The sequence below is a fragment of the Heliangelus exortis genome, chromosome 19 (genome assembly GCF_036169615.1).
Source record: "Heliangelus exortis chromosome 19, bHelExo1.hap1, whole genome shotgun sequence".
Classification (NCBI taxonomy): domain Eukaryota; kingdom Metazoa; phylum Chordata; class Aves; order Apodiformes; family Trochilidae; genus Heliangelus; species Heliangelus exortis.
Genome location: NC_092440.1, coordinates 2148243 through 2164711, shown reverse-complemented (window position 1 = coordinate 2164711; position 16469 = coordinate 2148243). Strand labels below are relative to the sequence as shown.

The window sequence follows — 16469 nt, the reverse complement described above, 5'->3', positions numbered from 1 at the left end:
GGGTTTTTTTTTCTACCCTGCAATTAACTTTTCCTAATATATGAGCTATAATTTGCCTAAAAATAAGCCTTGCAAACTGGGAGCCCTGCAGATGCACCAGTACAGAAAACACAAGGGGCTGTAAAATTGTCATCGTGTAGGAAAATAACAAATTTATTAAGATCTAAATCTTCCCTTGGAGGCTACAGCAGAATAAATGCTGCCAGAAACAAACAAGCACTAAGGCCTAACACTTCATACTGCTGCTGAACAGCTCTCTGCTCTCATAGGCTTGCATGTTTTAAAACATTTGATGTCCTTGAAATAATTAATCATGACTTCAGATGGCATTTTAATCCAGACTAAAAAAAAAAAAAAAAAACAAAAAAGTACAATCAATTCCATCACCTGTTGTCACTGCAAGGTAAAAGTCATTTAACAGCAGAACTATGGGAAACCACTTTAAGAAACCATATTTGGTAAACAGTAAGATGGAACTTCAGCAGCATTTTTAAAAAGGTGAAAATCTGAAGAATATGCTCATTTTAAAGCCCAAACTGTAACGATCTGAGCTCTGATGCTGCATTACAGGGGGGGAAGGGAGGAAATGGGAATGTGCTGTTCCTCTGCCCAGAAAAGCTGCACAGCTCTGGGGTGGGGAGAGTGGCAGAGACAAATGCTCCCACAGCCCTGGCACAGGGAAAGGTCATCACTCTCTGTGGCATTGCCTTAGCACTGGGGGGTTCTCCCTTTACCAAAAAAAAAAAAAAGTGGAATTGTTAAAAAAAAAAAAACAACATCCCCCTGCCCTGCTGTCCCAGCAACCGACCCAGGGTGCTGAGCCCCAGGAGAGTGGAAGCTCTGTCCTGCAGATAAAAACCCTGAGCAAAGGCTGTGTCAGGCAGAGCCACCACAGCTGCCTCATTCGACTCAAAAAGAGACCCAAAATTGCTGGGTTTGCTTTTTAACCAAGAAAAGTGAAAAGATTTATCCATGAAGCTGAGCAATGGAATCAAAGGGCTATAGAGAACCTGAGCCTGAAAACACCAACCTCTGATTGCTTCTGGGCACAGCTTCCTCCAGACCTCACCTGGGTCAGTCAGGGACCTATTGAGGAGGCAGCTACAGCCTGGCCAGGACACCCCTGCCCACACTCACCTGGGAACCAGAGCTCTGCACGGGGCCATTGCCCTCCACAGCATTCCAGCAGCTCAGGACTTCTCCCAGGGTGGGCTCCTGGATCCCTTCCCAGGGGGTTCCCAACACCTTCATAGAATCAGAGCATGGTTTGGGGGGGAAGGGACCTTAAAGCTCCCCCAGTGCCATGGGCAGGGACACCTCCCACCAGCCCAGGCTGCTCCAAGCCCCATCCAACCTTCAGCACTGCCAGGGATGGGGCAGCCACAACCTCCCTGGGTCACCTATTCCAGTTCCTTACTATCCTCATGGTGAGGAAATTTTTTTTTCTAATATCTAACCTAAATCTCCCCTCTTTCACTTTAAAACCATTCCCCCTTGTCCTCTCACTATCTGTGCTGCTGAAAGGCCTCACCCCAGCATTCCTGGAGCCCCTTCAGGCACTGGAAGGTGCTCTGAGCATCCCCTGCTCCAGGCTGAGCACCCCCAACCCTCTCGGGCTGTCCTCTCCCCTTCACCACCCCCAACCCTTTGATTTTCCATCCTCCAGCCTGCCCCCCCCAGCCTACAATTAAGCTGTAATTAACAACCTGCTGCCCAGCCCGGCCAAACACCTCCAGTGCCACCAGCCCCCAGTGCCTGTGCCCCCCCAGAAGAGGTTGGGGCTGGCTGTGTCCCACCTGGGCTGCAGAGGGATCTTTCCCTGCTCCGAGGGGGTCCTGGTCCTCAGCCACCGATGCCATTTGGTAGCAAAGGCCTTATGGGGTTGGTTAAAGCAGTGGAAACCAAACAACTGGCAACGTAGAGATAAATCTGTCTGTGCTGCTGAACTGGGGAAAGACATTGCTGCTGGGTTAGAGAAACTTGATGTAAAACTGCATCAAGATGCCCACGTACCTTCGTATCAAGCTACTGAGGAACATCAAAACAACCAATGAGCAGATGAGGCTGCTCAAGTGTCCCAAATAGACCTGGACTGGGACCATAAAGGTGAAGTGTTTGTAGCCAAAGGGGCCCACAACGCTTCAGGTCATCAAGGCAGGGATGGGACAGATGGTTGGGCTGGTGACTGAGGGGTGGATTTATCTTTGGCCTTCTGCAGCCTCCTTGATCAAAGGCCTTGGTGTTTCTGCTCAGCCTCAAACAGATCCTCTACAAAGGACAGGGAAGAAAAATGTTATCCTTTGCTCTGTCACCCCACACAACGGTGTCATCGAGGTACTGTGGATGTTCTGGAGCTCCACCCTTTTCCAAGGTATCGTGGATCAGTCCATGGCAGATGGGAGCCCCTCTGAGCCTTGCCAGGGGATGGTTGAGGCAGCACTGGGGCTGCACACTCCAGCCCAGCCCTGCTCACCTGATCCTTCAGCTTTGCCAGAGCTGTAAAACAGAGGAGAGGACATTCCTCAGGGAGAAGGGATCACCTGGCAAGGAGGTGCCAAGCAGCATCACCCTGTGCTGCAGAGCCACCAAGACCCCAGAAGTGCAGCCCTTGTGCAAGGCAACAGCTTCCTGCTGCGTGGTGGTGAAAAAAATCCTCCAGCTTCCCTCCAGCAGTGGTTGAGGGGACAGAGAGGTTGTGCTGAGTGTTTGTGGGGAACACCCAAGCAGAGCAGTGGCTGGGCCAGGAGCAGGGCTGTGCACACCACATCTGCACTCCCCCCACTGCAGCCCTGCTCACGTGTGGAAGGAGCTCAGAAAAATCAAGTTCTGGTGTCTAACTGAAAATCTTCAAATCTTCTGTTCCTCTGCAGGTTTTTAGTAGTGCAAAACATGATAGATGCTTTTCCTTTTTTTTAATTTAATTTTTAAATTTTTTTTTTTTATTCTTGAAGCTGTAAACAGGAGCCCCCAGCTGTGAGTACAGCTCTGCCCCCATTCTGCTGGTTTATTTAATTAAATAAATACCACCAGACTATAAAGCAATCGTGCACCATGGCTGGTGAGGAGAACAGGCCTGGCCCTAAACCCCTCAGTTCCTCAAGGAGTTGTTCAGTCCCTGAGGATTTGGGGCAAATCCTCTCGACTTCAAGTAAGAAAAGAAACAACTGAGGGAGAACTGAGCTTATGTGAGGGCCAAGGGGCTGGAAGGAGCAAGCAGCCCTAGGAAAAGGAGAATAATCAGACCCTTGTGCAGCAGCCTTCTGCAGGACACACAGCAGCTGGGTTTTCCTCCTTCTGGGAAAAGATAAAAAGACACTGAACGTGGTTTGTTCCCAAGGAGCCAGAGCTCCCCCACCCAGCAATGAGAATAAGGCAGGGAACACAGAACCAATCTCTGCTCCCTGCCCCACAGCCAGGGCTCAACATCCCCCTCCCAAACACCACTGAGAGGCAGAGGAGCTCCCTGGGCTGCTCCCACCTGTGGGATAAAATCATCCCAGATGCTTCAAGACACAGCTGATGGGTAAGGGGAAAAGGAAAGGCAAGGTGCTGAGGAAGAGGAGATTCTTACACAGTTCCCCCCACTGGGATGGTGGGACCTGGAGCTGCCTCTGGATTGGGTGATCCCCCTGCCCAGGACTCTTGCAGCAGGCAAACCAAGCTTAACTTTTTTTCTTCTAATTTTAGGAACAGTTTGCTGCTCCTCACAGAGACACACAGGGGGAAAGCAAGGAAGCAGAGGCCTTCTGCAGCCTCCTTGATCAAAGGCCTTGGTGTTCCTGCTCAGCCTCAAACAGATCCTCTACAAAGGACAGGGAAGAAAAATTAAAAAGAATAGAAAGTGTGTTAGCAAATGCTCCCATGCAAAAGTCTAAACTTTATTCACTTTTATTTATATATTTAACAATTCTAAAGTATTTACTTCTCGCTTTGACAAAAATGAAAAATATAGGAGCACTTTACTCTCTTTAGGAGAGAAGGGTTATATACACAGCTATGGAGAGATACTGGTTCCTCCTTTACATACAAAGAAAAATAATATTAATAAAAAAAGTGCTTCATCGATCAAAAAAAGACTAAGAGCTGCAAGCATTTATTCACACTGTACATCAGAGACCCCAGAAACCCGTATCATAACCTCTTGGCACCTGTCATTAGGAACTGCAGAATCTTAGACTTATTTTTGACTCTCTATGTGCACCACAAACCCACACAATGTTAGTGTGCAGAACGACCCCTGCCCCTACACTCACACCTCTACTCACCCCCTCCACGAAGAGCCAGAGGCAGGAGCTGGGGGTGATCCTTGTCCTGCTCCAGCTGCCTCCTGGCATGGAACAGCAACACCTGCAGCTCTGCTCCAGCTCGTGGCTGCACTGCTTTAGGAACAACAAACACTTCCAGGTACCCCTCGACCAGAAATCCCAGCTTTTTTCTTTGCTCTTCCCTCCTGAAAAATATTTCAAAACCCACACCAGGGGGGATCCCTGGGTGCTCTGTTACCAGACTCCCTCCCCTCAGGACACAGGCTGCCACACTAAACCAGCCTCCTTGGACATTCATTTTTGTCTTGGGAATCTTCAGCTCAGGCTGCAGCAGATTAAAGGAGCCTTGCAAAGGGTGTGGGAAGGGCAAAGTCACAAATCAAACACCCTGACATCTCTTTTCACCCCCTCACCAGACCTAAAAAATAATCAGGGATGGTTTTCTCTGTGTGATACTCAATTTGGGGGATTGTGACACTCCAGGGAAGGGAAGCACACTCCTTTCCCCAGGTTTCTTGGATTGTTGTATTTAAAACTCTCAAATACTCCAGCAGGATGTTTCTGGGTTTGAAAATATCACAAGAGAAGTTGTAAATTTGTCTGGGCAATGCCCTGTGAAGCAGGATCCAAGTTTCTTCCTTGCCCAACTGCACTCAGCGGGCTCTGAAGGGACGAGGACCCGAACTCTCCTTTTAACTCCTGTGTTCCAGAGGCTCACACTACAATGAGGGGACTTGAAAAGTGACTCAGCTTGGGGCAGGGCAATCCGTGATGTACTGCAGAGCTTTCTAAAAATCCTCAGGGATTTCCTATCTGGAATATACTCAATAGAGACTGAAAAAGGAGGAGACATCCCAGGAGTAGGAGAAGCCCCAGTGCACTGCTCAGGGACTGAGTTTGGGGAAGACCCCAGCGTGTCCCAGCTGCTCTTCTGTTGGTTTGGAAAGTCTCTAATATTAAAGTGCCAGTCTGAACAAGAGCTCAGGGGTGTTTGTAAGAACCCAGGGAGTGCACTGCTCCACACTGAGGAACCCACCCTGCAGATGGGGCAAGGAGAGGACTCAGTCTCCTACTTTCCCCCTCGGGTTTAAATAATGAATTGCATTTAGAGAACTTCAGCAAGAGGTGCCAGCAGAACACCCATCTCAGCTGGGCAGCCTGTCCAGCCCCCTCCCACCCAAGCATCACATCACTCAGGCAGTGTCCTCCAGGTGGTCCCAGCCCCCCCTGAGGGCTGACAGCAGAGACAGAGCCACCCTGCACGGACATCCATTCCCCCTTCCTGCAGCGAGGGGAACTAAGCCCACTCTAAGAATAGAGAGGGAGAGTGCTCTCTTGGGAAAGAGCTTCCCATTTCTTCTAGCAGCAACAGGTTCCCAAACAGCAGTTTGTTTTTTGTTTTTTTTTTTTGTTTGGAAGTAACAGGAGTGATTGAAAGCGCTAGCACTGAGGCTACTGGTACTCACACTGTGCACACTGCCTCCACTGATTCCTCCCCCTCTTCCTCCCTCCCATAAAATTGTCTGTCTGCAACAGTTCAAGCAGTTGGGACAGTGAAATCCAAAGGGGAATTCTGGCCCTGGCACCAGCTCCCTTCCCACTTCCACAACCTCCCAGCAAACAAACATATATATATTATTATATATACACACACGCGCATGGACACATACACACAGAGAGGACAGAAAGGAAACGGGGAAGAGCCGGGAAAGGAGAATCCCACAATCCAGCAGTATCCTTCGGCTCTGTCCCGCCCAGCAGTGTTCCACGCCCCAAGCTCCACAGTGCAGGGCTCCTCCCAGCCTCAGCCCAGCCAGGATCCGCCCGGCTGCCGGGGAAGGGGCGGCACAGGGCTGCTCCCCCGCTGCTGCCAGGCCGGGCCTTTAATTGGATGTGGCAGTGATGGGTTTATCCAGTTCGAGATCAAGGCTGGAGCTGCTGGGGTGCAAGCTGCTGTAGCACGATTTGCAGACTCTGCTGGGTTCAAAGAGCTGCTGACTGGGAACGGGCACCTTCTGGTTACAGCAACTGGAGCAGAAGACATTTCCGCAATTCCTTGCGTTGGGAACAGAGGAAAAATGGAAAAGAAAAACGTTAGAAGCAGTTTGACAAAGCTACCCGAGTTCTACAACGATGCTGCTGGCAGTGTTGTGATGGGCTCAGCCCTGGAGGCTGCGGTTGTTCCTCAAGTACCAGGAGTCTGCAGACAGCCCTGCACTCTGGAGCTGAAGCACAGCTTTAGGGAACGGACACCAGAGAGGAGCACAAAGGAAATCAGGGTACAAAATTCATGACATCTTCTGCACAGCTCTGCCTGGTCTCAGACTGGAGGGAACAGTGGCCCTCTGTGACCCAGAGGGAAGCTCTTGGCCACATCCTGGGGAGGAGCTGGGCCATGGTGCTGCTCAGCCCTGCCAGCCTGGGGACATGGGGCTAAGAGGAGGCACAGCAGGGGCCCTCCCGCTGTGGGGTGTGCAGGGCACTGGCCCTGCTCATGGCACAGACCTCATGGGCCTTATAGACAAGTTGGATAATGCAGTCCTGGCAGGAAGGAGGAATCTCTGCTCCTTTACTCTTCTAGGAATGTGTACTGAGAAGTTCCAGCACAGAGACATTTCCTTCCGTTCCTTCCAAGTGCACTGCTGGAAAGTTTTAAGCATGGGACAGATGAAAAAAATTAAACTGAGTTTGGGTTGCTGCAGTCCTTGCCCCCGTGTTCCTGGCAGTCCCACACTTCTGCACAAAGTAAACTGAATCAACAAGGATCATGCAAAGCCAGGAGATGGGCAGCCAGGTATTTCATGCTCAGCAAGGCTGCAGCAGGGTGGGTGTCAGCTCTCAGCTGGGGGAGGCACATGCACCTCGCAGGAGGCAGGGAGAAAACCAACAGCTTGAACCTAATTACCTCCTCACAACCCTCTCAGAACTGCTGCTGCTCAAGCCAGGCTGGTGAGCACCACACTGCCCTGTCCTCCAAACCCATCTATCCTGCTCAGGAGTTGAGGAAAGCTCTCCAGGGACCCCCCTGGGCCTGACACCCTTTTCATTAACTCTTTGGCATTTGTGCCACAATCGGTTTGCGCTAGAAAAGATTCCCTGCTGCCAAGAGACTGACACTGAGAATTCTGCCTCCACCCAGCAGCTCTGATTAATCCTTCCTTGCCAAGAGACAGGACTGCCAGATGCTGGTCACTGCTGGGGACAGAGGCAGCAGAGAAATCCCATTTCTCACTTGAATGGGCTGATTTTCTCAGCTCTGCAGAGCAGCTCCCCAGCTCAGAGCTGCGTCCCTGGTGCAGGGAGGCTGACAGTAGCCAAGCCTGACCACAGGGCTTTCCAAATCTTCCTAAGGATCCTGTTAGAGATCACTATCAAATAAAAAAGCAGGAGTAAAAGCAGTCCTGAGAGGTGTTACACAAAAACAACTTGCAGAAAAGCAGCTCTGACATCTTGCTGCTCAAAGCACAGTGATCCAACAGAAGTTCACTGTTGTTGGACGAGGTCAAAAAAGCACCCGAGGAATTAAAATAAGAATCTGTTTGTTGGAGCTCACCAGCTTCCTAACATATGCTCAGGGCTTTTTGTTGTTATATCTTTCTGGGACAGATAATAGTGTTCTGTAACTTCTCCCCTGAGCTTCAGAAAGCTCTGAACAACTCATCCTTTCTATCCTGGTGGTCCTCAGCTTTGCTTGAGATCAAAGAGATGTTAAGAACACGCTGGAAAAGTGATCTCACTCCTTTGAGGAGTGGGGACTTCAAATCATGCTGTCAACACCTCCTCTTCTTCCTAAATCAAGGATGTTTGTCTCTTTTTTTGGTGACACTAACCCCCCACCATCTTTGCATCACCTGTGACTGCCACAGTCTTTTCAGTCCTAAAGGAAGTGGAAGGGTTTTTCATCACCACAGCACACAGCAGTATTAGAGCTGTTTGGCAACGAGTGGGCATCTCCCAAAAATAAGGTAGAAAGGGAAAATGAATGCATACAGCTAAAGCTGAGCCTCTCCTCAGTTAGAAGTGACACACAATTTACTGACAGTGTTAGTGTGATACACACCCCAGCTGAAGCTACCAAAAGCCTGAATGCCTTTCTGTGAAGAGAGGACTGTTGATCCCCAGCTGAACACCCAACAGATCGTGCCAGTCACCCACCACTTATTTCTAGTGAGTTCCAGGCAAGTGAAAGACAAAGAGAAGGAAGACACCAGGTTAGTCTGGAGAAGTTACCAAGAAGAGGCAGACAGACAACAGACAGAGGCTGTTGGAAATGCTCACCAGATCTGATCAACACGTTCAATGTCCCTGCAAGGAGGGGAGAGAGAGCTCAGAGGGGAACAGGGAAAAGCAGCAAATAGAGGTGATGAAGCTGGACACTTCTCCTGCTCAAGGCTTTACAGTGGGAGGGTTTCAACTCTTCTTCATTCCCAGAGTGGCACTATTGCTGCTCTCTGATAATGTGGACTAGGGAAACACTTGGTGTCCTTGTTGATTGCCCACAGGTCCCTACCAGGAATGACCAGAGTGGATGTGGACAACCTGGGCAACCCAGGGCAGACATTTGGAAGCTGAAGGAACAAAGACACTGCAGAGAAATCTGCAACCAAACTTGAAACCTGGAGTCAATGTGAACTCCTGGGGGGTTGGGATGTCCTGTGTGTATCCATGTGGTAGGAGTTCTCCAGAGCCCAGCCCAGGAAAGAGGAATGTCCTGCCCAGTGTCAGCCATCCCAGGTGGCACAGATCCCAACAGACACCACCAGGAAAGGGACAAAGAAAAACCCCATTTTCTCTCTTATAAAACCCTTCAGGTGTGTCCAGCTGTATGCTTGGCAATTACATATTTCATCTGAAGCCTTAAGATACAAACACAGTGGACATGAAAAATAGAAATCAAAGCCAATCAAGTTCTGTTCATTCTTCCCTGGTTTTATCTCCACAAGACTAAAATGGAACAAAACACAAAAAACCAAGAAAGATGTTTGTAATTCTTTACAACTTCAAAAAGCAATGAAGCCTCAAAACTGTCATTTGTTTAAAATGACCATTGTGATAATTTTCTCATGTCCAGAAATCAGGAACAGGGATTTATTTGAAACAGAACTTAGAAAACTGAAATTCTTTCTTTAACTTGAATGTGATCTAATCAAAAGGCCTGTTCAGCATTAAACCCCTGCTGCCTGCATAATCTGGTGCAGCCTCTGCTGGCAATATGTTTGGCAAAGAATAATCCAGAAAACTTTGATTTCAGAGGTGTCCTCAGTCTCTTAAAAGAGAGTTTACTCTCTTGCTCTCTTACAGGAGCAGTTTACTGAAAAGGGGAGAATGGCTGCAGAAGGAAAGGAGCAGGTTTACCATGAGGAATGGTCAGAAGATGCTATTCATACAGCTGCATTATTGAATTACTGAATGCTAAGATGACAATCCAGTACTTTTAATTATTGACACCCTCTTAAAAAGCTCAACAGCCATCTGCCTCCAAATCCAGTCTGAGGAAAAAAAGGCAGGATCTGATTAGGCCAGGCTGGAGCAGATGCCAAAATCTGGCTTTTTAAATATACACTCTGCATCAACTGAGGAAACTTCTCCCAAAGCTCCCTGCTCCTTCAGGAGCATGAACAGCCCTACTCTGAAACACTCAGTCTGACATCCATCCCTGAGAGAGGAATTACATGTCACAGGAAAGTTCTTTCCTGCTTTAAGGAGGGGGATCAAGATCATGGCTGTTGATGCCCAGGTTACCTGCAGTGGTGCTTCCTGCTGGCAAGCCAGAACGTACTGTCACAGCCATAGCAGTGTGCAGCAAGGTGGTCTGGGAGCCATCGTGTCACCTGGGAGAAAGAAAAGACAGAGGGCAATTCATGAGGAACAAATCCATCACATTGGTGGTCACAAATTCAAGGCAAAGGACCATGAAGTACTTGTGCAAGAGCAAAAATTCTGTGTTTGCAACAACTGAAGACAGATGACAGAAACCTTCCCTTTGAGAGCACATATACAAAAGTCCCCTCAGATGAACAGAAATGAAGTCCTGTTTTGGTTTGGTTTTTTTGCTATGCTTTAGAAGTATGCAGGCCAAGAATATTCACCAAGCATGTGTCCACCTAAGGCTCCTTCAGCTAACCATCCCTTCCACAGCTCCTCAGAGAGGTCACACACAGCAGAGGGCACATAGGCACAGGTACTGAGTTTGAAAGTACGAGAGACAAGTGAAACGCGAGGAAGAAAGTTGACAAGAAGTGGCCCAAGTGACTAAAGGCCATCAGATAATTTGAATGGTGAATATCCCATCCTAGGGGAAGAATGAGCAATTTACAGGGATTTAGTCTGTACCTCTGTGTCCTGTTTATCCACCTGTTCCCAGCTGGCTTCAGAGAAAATCTCTGTGCTGCAGCGAGACAAGCAGTTCTGATCCAGATTGCTTTCCGAGTCGGGTATAGAAGTCTGTTGGCAAACAAACACAGATGAACAGAACCTTCCCACAGTCCTGCTTCCCTACAAATAAAGACCAGACAGTGGTGGGGAGGAGCAGAATGGCTTCCTCCTGCTAAGGAAGAGGTGATGACTGCACTGGATAAGGCAATCTGATCACCAGGCACCTCCCAAAGCACAGCGGTGGCAGTAAAGGCACACGGTCAAGTGGTTTGTGCAGGGGTGAATTGAAGAAAACCTCAAAAAAACCAGCAATAAAAAATAAAATAAAATCCCAGCAGGTCCGTTGTTGATCCTCTGACTAGATGATGAGGTAAGGTAGAATGATTTTGAATCTGGTTTCTGCTGTGTTAGCACAGAGTCTGTCAACACTTTGGGTGAGGAACCAAAAAAGCTGCTGCCTGTGGCTCCAGTTTCGTGGCTGGATTTCCTTTCCAAGGTTGTTCCACTGTCAAAATGAATGTTAAGACCACCTACAGCCTTTTGTGGGTAAAAATTCTGGAAAATGCAAGCCAAATGACACATGGGAAACTCAGAATTTGAGCTACATATATTCCATATATAAGAATGATGCTTCCTTAATATAATCTAGCCAGGTAGAGTTGTATTTTAACTGAATTAACTCAGCTAGCCCTTAAACCACATTAAAAATAGCAAGAAATCTTGAGTTGTGTGCCTGAAGAATGGGCACCTCTGGAGCTCCAGAAGGAAACCTGCTACCCCTAAGCTGAGGCATAACTAGAAGATAGAAACCAGATTCTTAAAAATGGTGAAATTTCCTAACAGACAGCAGCTCTCACATCCAGCCCTGCACTACAGTTTGTGAAGGTTTTTGGCCTTAAAAAAACAACAACAAGGGAGTATAACACATGAAGCCAAAACATCAACTTTCTCCAAGGAATCCAAGCTGAGCTGACCTTGAGCTGGAATGGATGCTCAAGAGGAGCTCTCAGAGCTGTCTCCAAGGGGAACAGCCAAAAGGACTCTGAGTATTTTTCACAAGAAATGTACCTGGGACTATCCAGCACCTCTGCCACTGCTGAACAATACTGAATTAAAAGCTGAAAATCTCCTGTAATTCTTTTTTTCTTCTTCAATTTTGCAGGTACATAAAGCACATTCTAATGTGCACGTAAGAAAAGGGAATTTTTGATGGGTGTTATATCAAGCTCAGGAACTACAAACCAAGGCTCTGCCCAGTATTCAAACCCACAGGAATATCCAAATTCCCCTCTTCATTTCTTTTAACTAATAACACCAGGCCTTTGAAAAAAACAAGTCTGGCAGCAATTCCCAGCACTGCTCTGTGCTCAAAAGGCCTCCCCAAAACAGTTTACTTTTGGAATCAGTGCTACCTTCAGCAACAGCACAAAGCCAGTGATTGTACTGCTATTGACATTTCATTATTTATTAGTTAAAGGACAAGGAGAAATCAGGTAAAAAACAAGCAGGGGAGAAGCAACTAAAAAACCCACTTTAGAGAAGCACCTAGAAACCTTGCCAGCTATTAAGCTCTTGAATTTGGAATTGCACTTACTTTGTTTCTGGTCTTAAAGTTTCTTTTGCAACCACAACTACATAAATCATTGAATCACTACAGTAACCAGCAAACTGCATTTGAATCACACCTAAAACTTAAAAGGCTTTAAACACTTCCATGTGAAAGCACAAAATTAAAAAACTCCCAATTCGTTGAGAAAACCCCCTCATTGACAAAAAACTGTCACAAAAGCTCTTAATTTATTCCAGCTAATGAGCTTTGAGCCAGCCAGCTGTCTGAAAAGGGGCTGGCTGGAACTTCCTGGGTTTGAGTGAACAGAGCAGCCACTGCTGCATCTCTTACCCTGAGCATGAAAAGCACCAGGAGATGAGTCCTGTGCTGCTGTCTCAATAAATGACACATTCATGTCCTTAGAAAAACAGCTTTGCCTGTACAGAAAAACAACAGTAAAAACAAATGGGCTTTGGAAAGAGGCCAGTGCAGGGTGTCTGAGTATGTCCAGGCACGTGTGAGCAGGCTGTGAAACACCCATCTTGAAATAAACCTTTGGTACATTTATGGTCAAACTGGAAGACAGTGAAAGTATTAGTCAGCTTTAGTTGCCACTTGCCTTTTACTCAAGTCGTTTGCCCTCTTCAGAATGACCTTGAGAGTTTTATAAAAGCCTGCACTGCCAAAAAAAAATAATCACTACCTGACCAAGGAACCAGAGCTGACACTACAGCAAGCTCCAGAAGGTGACTGACTAGCCCACTGTTTCCAGCAGTGGCCCAGCTACCACGTCACTTACCACTTCATCTCCATAGTCACCATTGAGCCGTAAGGAGCTGTTGAGGAACTGACTCTCCAACCTGCTCTTCAGCTCCTGCACTTGCTTCTTCAAGGTCTCCACCTCCTGCTGGTGCCCAGTTTCTATCTGGCGCAGGCGCTGCTGGATAACGTCGGTGTAGACGGGCATCCCATCATCATCCAGGTGACTTCTGGCAGGTTGGTCGGGGCTGCTGGCCACCTGCTGCTTCCCCAGGTGACCGAACATCCACTTTTGGTGCAAGTTCCTCAAGTGAAACTGTGCAGAAGTACAGCTGGCTGTGGAGACCTGACGGCTCAGAGAGGCTTTGATGCGCCCGTCCTCTCCGTTCACGCAGTGTCCGTTCGTGGTGGGGTATTTCTGGGGGATGCTGAACCCTGCAGGCTTCTCAGCCACCTTGTTCTCAGGCTCCAGCTCTCCATTACACACAACCTCCTCTTTACATTCAGCTAAAGGCAAGGCACAAGGGGAAGGCATCAGGATGTGTGTGGTGCTGCTACCAGAAGTCCTATGTACTTTTGCTCCCGGTTTCTGAAGTTCCAGCGTGCTCTCCCCCTCTAGCCTGTTCTCAGAAAGTTCCTCAGCACTGTTGTCTGTCAGGTGAGGCCTATGGCAAGGACTCTTAGGAACAAGCTCTTGCTTTGCTTCATTCTCTGTCAAGGTTTCTGTAGAACTCTCAATATTGGATGTCCTCACCTCACGTGGGATTGTAAGAAGCAACGGCAGGTTGGCCTGTGCTGGGTTGTACAACAGACCCTCTGCTTCTCCTTCAAGTTTGCTCACACCTTCCTCCTCCATGTTCTTCTGAGCATCTCTGTTTCCAAAGCTCTCCAAAGGAATAGCCTGCAGTCCTCTCACCTGAGGTAACTTCTGGAGAGCATTGCTGAGATCAGTATGCTCATCCTCTTGTCCTTTAAGCTCAGAAGCACCTTGTGAAACTGGATGTGGATTGGGTGCTGGATTGTTCATCACCATTCCTTTATCTGCCTCAGCCTTTTCACAGAGGTCACGGACATACCCGTGGAGATTTTCAGTTCTCTTCTCCTTATCCAGAGCAATCTCATCCCCTTTACCTACGGTCTCGAGGCTACCCCGTAAGTGCTCCTCCAGACCCACATCATCTTTAGTGGCCTCTTGCAAAATGTTCTCCATCTGTCCCTCTGCCACACCAGCTGCAACAGAGAGCTCTGCTCCAACTGGAGCCCTGCCCTGTTTGCTCAGGCTGTCTCCATCAAAGGGATCATCCCCAGGGTTCCCCAGGTTGCTCAGCTCCAGGGACCGCCGGTGCTCCTGCCACTTCTCGTTGAGGCTGGGGTCACTGCTGCGTCGATTGGTTGTAGGCACACTGCTGTCACAAGCTGTTGTCAGATTGTCAAATGATCTTGTCTTTGGTAACCTAGAAAGGTACAAACAATCAGAATCCAAAGTCAGGGGATTTTTGGGTTTCTTTTTTTCCCCCCCTAAATGTTTAGCGTTTAGCTACTACGGTTTAAAAGCTCCCCCCCTACGCCCTCCCCCAGTAATTAAAACAGGAACCATCTGCTAACTAATGGACTTCTGGGAAGCATTATCTAGGAGCACATTTTGGACCATCTGTAGTGCAGAGCTGCTTCACTACTTTCTTTTGTTTGCCATCAGGAGAATATGTTCAATCAGACTTCAAACATTCCCAGAATAATCCCTGTACCACAAAGCACAAATGCTTACAGTCTGGTCACACCTCCTAATTAACACGTGCTCAGAATCATTGTACAAAAAAACAAAAAACCCAAAAAACAAATAAATAGTTATACAACTAGAAACAGGAAAAGAACTCAAATTTAAGACAAGCAAATGAAGGCTTATGTCCCACTAAGATACAAGGAATTCTACAAGGCTATGCAATACCCAGAGCTTAATTCTTTTTGCTGATCTTCTCTCTGTTATGCTGTCACCTCTGAAACCAAGTTCCCAAACCAAAACAACAACAGATTGCTTTTGGGTAGGTCAGACAGCCCCACAAATAAACCTGTGAAAAATACTCCCCTCCCACCACAAGTATTCTCCTCTTTATGTCCCACAATATTCTCTGTTGATCTTACTTTACAGGATGGGATTTTCTGGGCTCTAGGCTCACCTGCCCAGAGGCTGATCTTCAGGGCTAGAGCCTGGAGCAGGGTATGGGGCACAGGTGTCCTCAGCAGGGGTGGAGGGGGAAGAGCAGGGCAGGTAAACAGCACTCCAGAGCATTAAATTCCGTACGTGGCACACTGGATACAGCACCTGCAGGAGAGAAGAGGCAACAGTCAGGATCTGCTCACTCCCAGAATGTGTTCAGATCCCATTCTGGTAGTTTACTGTCCAGGTTTGCAGCTGGGAGGCTCTGCTGGAACTCCAGATAACTTGGAAGGCCAGCAAGCAGCCGTGGCATTTTTAATCAGATGGACTTGGATATATAATTATCTTTTCTTTCTGAGACAGAGGCATAACAATGCCAGCTTTCAGCTTCTCATGAATGAATTACTGCAAAGTGATCTGTGTGAATCTTCACTTTAGTAATGCTCCTGAGCAACTCAAACTGCTGAAGAACTCAGTGGCCCATTGTTAATGCAGAGATTTCCTTGTGCTCTGTGTTGTACTGTGCCATATGAGAGCTGAACCTCCTCCTGCAAGCTCCAATCCAAAGCTGACTCTGTCTTTAATGGAAGCACTCATATGGTAAAAATTAAGTGCATGCAGAAATACTTTGCTGAAGAGACAGCTTGCTCTTAAGAGGGATTCCTTGACTGTGGAATATGCTTTCTGTTTCAGTTTAAAAACTCCTCAGGTCACTTTATCAATTTCAGTTTTCCCAAGCAATTCCTCATGGAAAAGCAGGTGATGGCAGAGGAGAGCCAGGTTTTGCTGGCACTGAGCAGAAGGGCTGCAGGTTGCCTTGATTTGGTGGGTGCTGCTCTTAAACAACTACAGTTTTACATCAAGAGGCACCTTTTAAACACTGAAGTAAAAACCACAGAAAGATGAACACAGGAAATTACTAAACTCCCACATCCAGATTATCCTGAGGAGCTCAGGACACTGCAGTGGAGCATTTACTCAGAACAGAGGCCAAGTTTCCAGGACTGCACCCACACTGCAGGACACTGCTCTGAGCCCCTCCTCACCAAACCTGGGGCTCTTTTCAGAGAAAATTCAGCTCTATCCATAGTTCATGAGCCACATTTATCTGCAATGCCTCAGACTTTCAGTTCCCATGTCCACTCCTATGCTGACAATGCCAGGTTGCAAAGCCTTGCAGGGCTTTGCCTGTGGCAGGGACAAAGAGGAGCTGCCCACAGGCTGAGTGCAGGCTGCACACCCAGCACCCAGGGGAGACCCTCACTGATGTCAATCTAAAATTCAGCCTTTTGGAACAAATGTCAGCATAAACTCTTCCTTACTAAGCCAGTTTTTAATTTTAGTCTAGGCAGCAATTAGCAGCCAC

The 16469-nt window shown here is 47.8% G+C and overlaps 1 protein-coding gene across 6 annotated transcripts in view; it reads right to left on the bottom strand.

Moving 5' to 3' along the window:
• Positions 1–3857: 3857 nt before the first annotated feature.
• Positions 3858–16469, bottom strand: part of MTMR3 (myotubularin related protein 3) — a 78948-nt gene continuing 66336 nt past the window's right edge. For 3 of the 6 annotated variants that reach the window (XM_071763561.1, XM_071763560.1, XM_071763559.1), the window contains 6 exons: positions 15123–15268; positions 12989–14402; positions 10599–10709; positions 10008–10096; positions 8544–8570; positions 3858–6320 (listed from right to left, as the gene is read on the bottom strand). In XM_071763561.1, the coding sequence (XP_071619662.1) occupies positions 6149–6320; positions 8544–8570; positions 10008–10096; positions 10599–10709; positions 12989–14402; positions 15123–15268 (1959 nt within the window). In that variant the 3' untranslated portion in view covers positions 3858–6148. The remainder of the gene's footprint in view (positions 6321–8543; positions 8571–10007; positions 10097–10598; positions 10710–12988; positions 14403–15122; positions 15269–16469) is intronic. The other 3 variants (XM_071763563.1, XM_071763562.1, XM_071763564.1) reach the window with 3 other exon arrangements.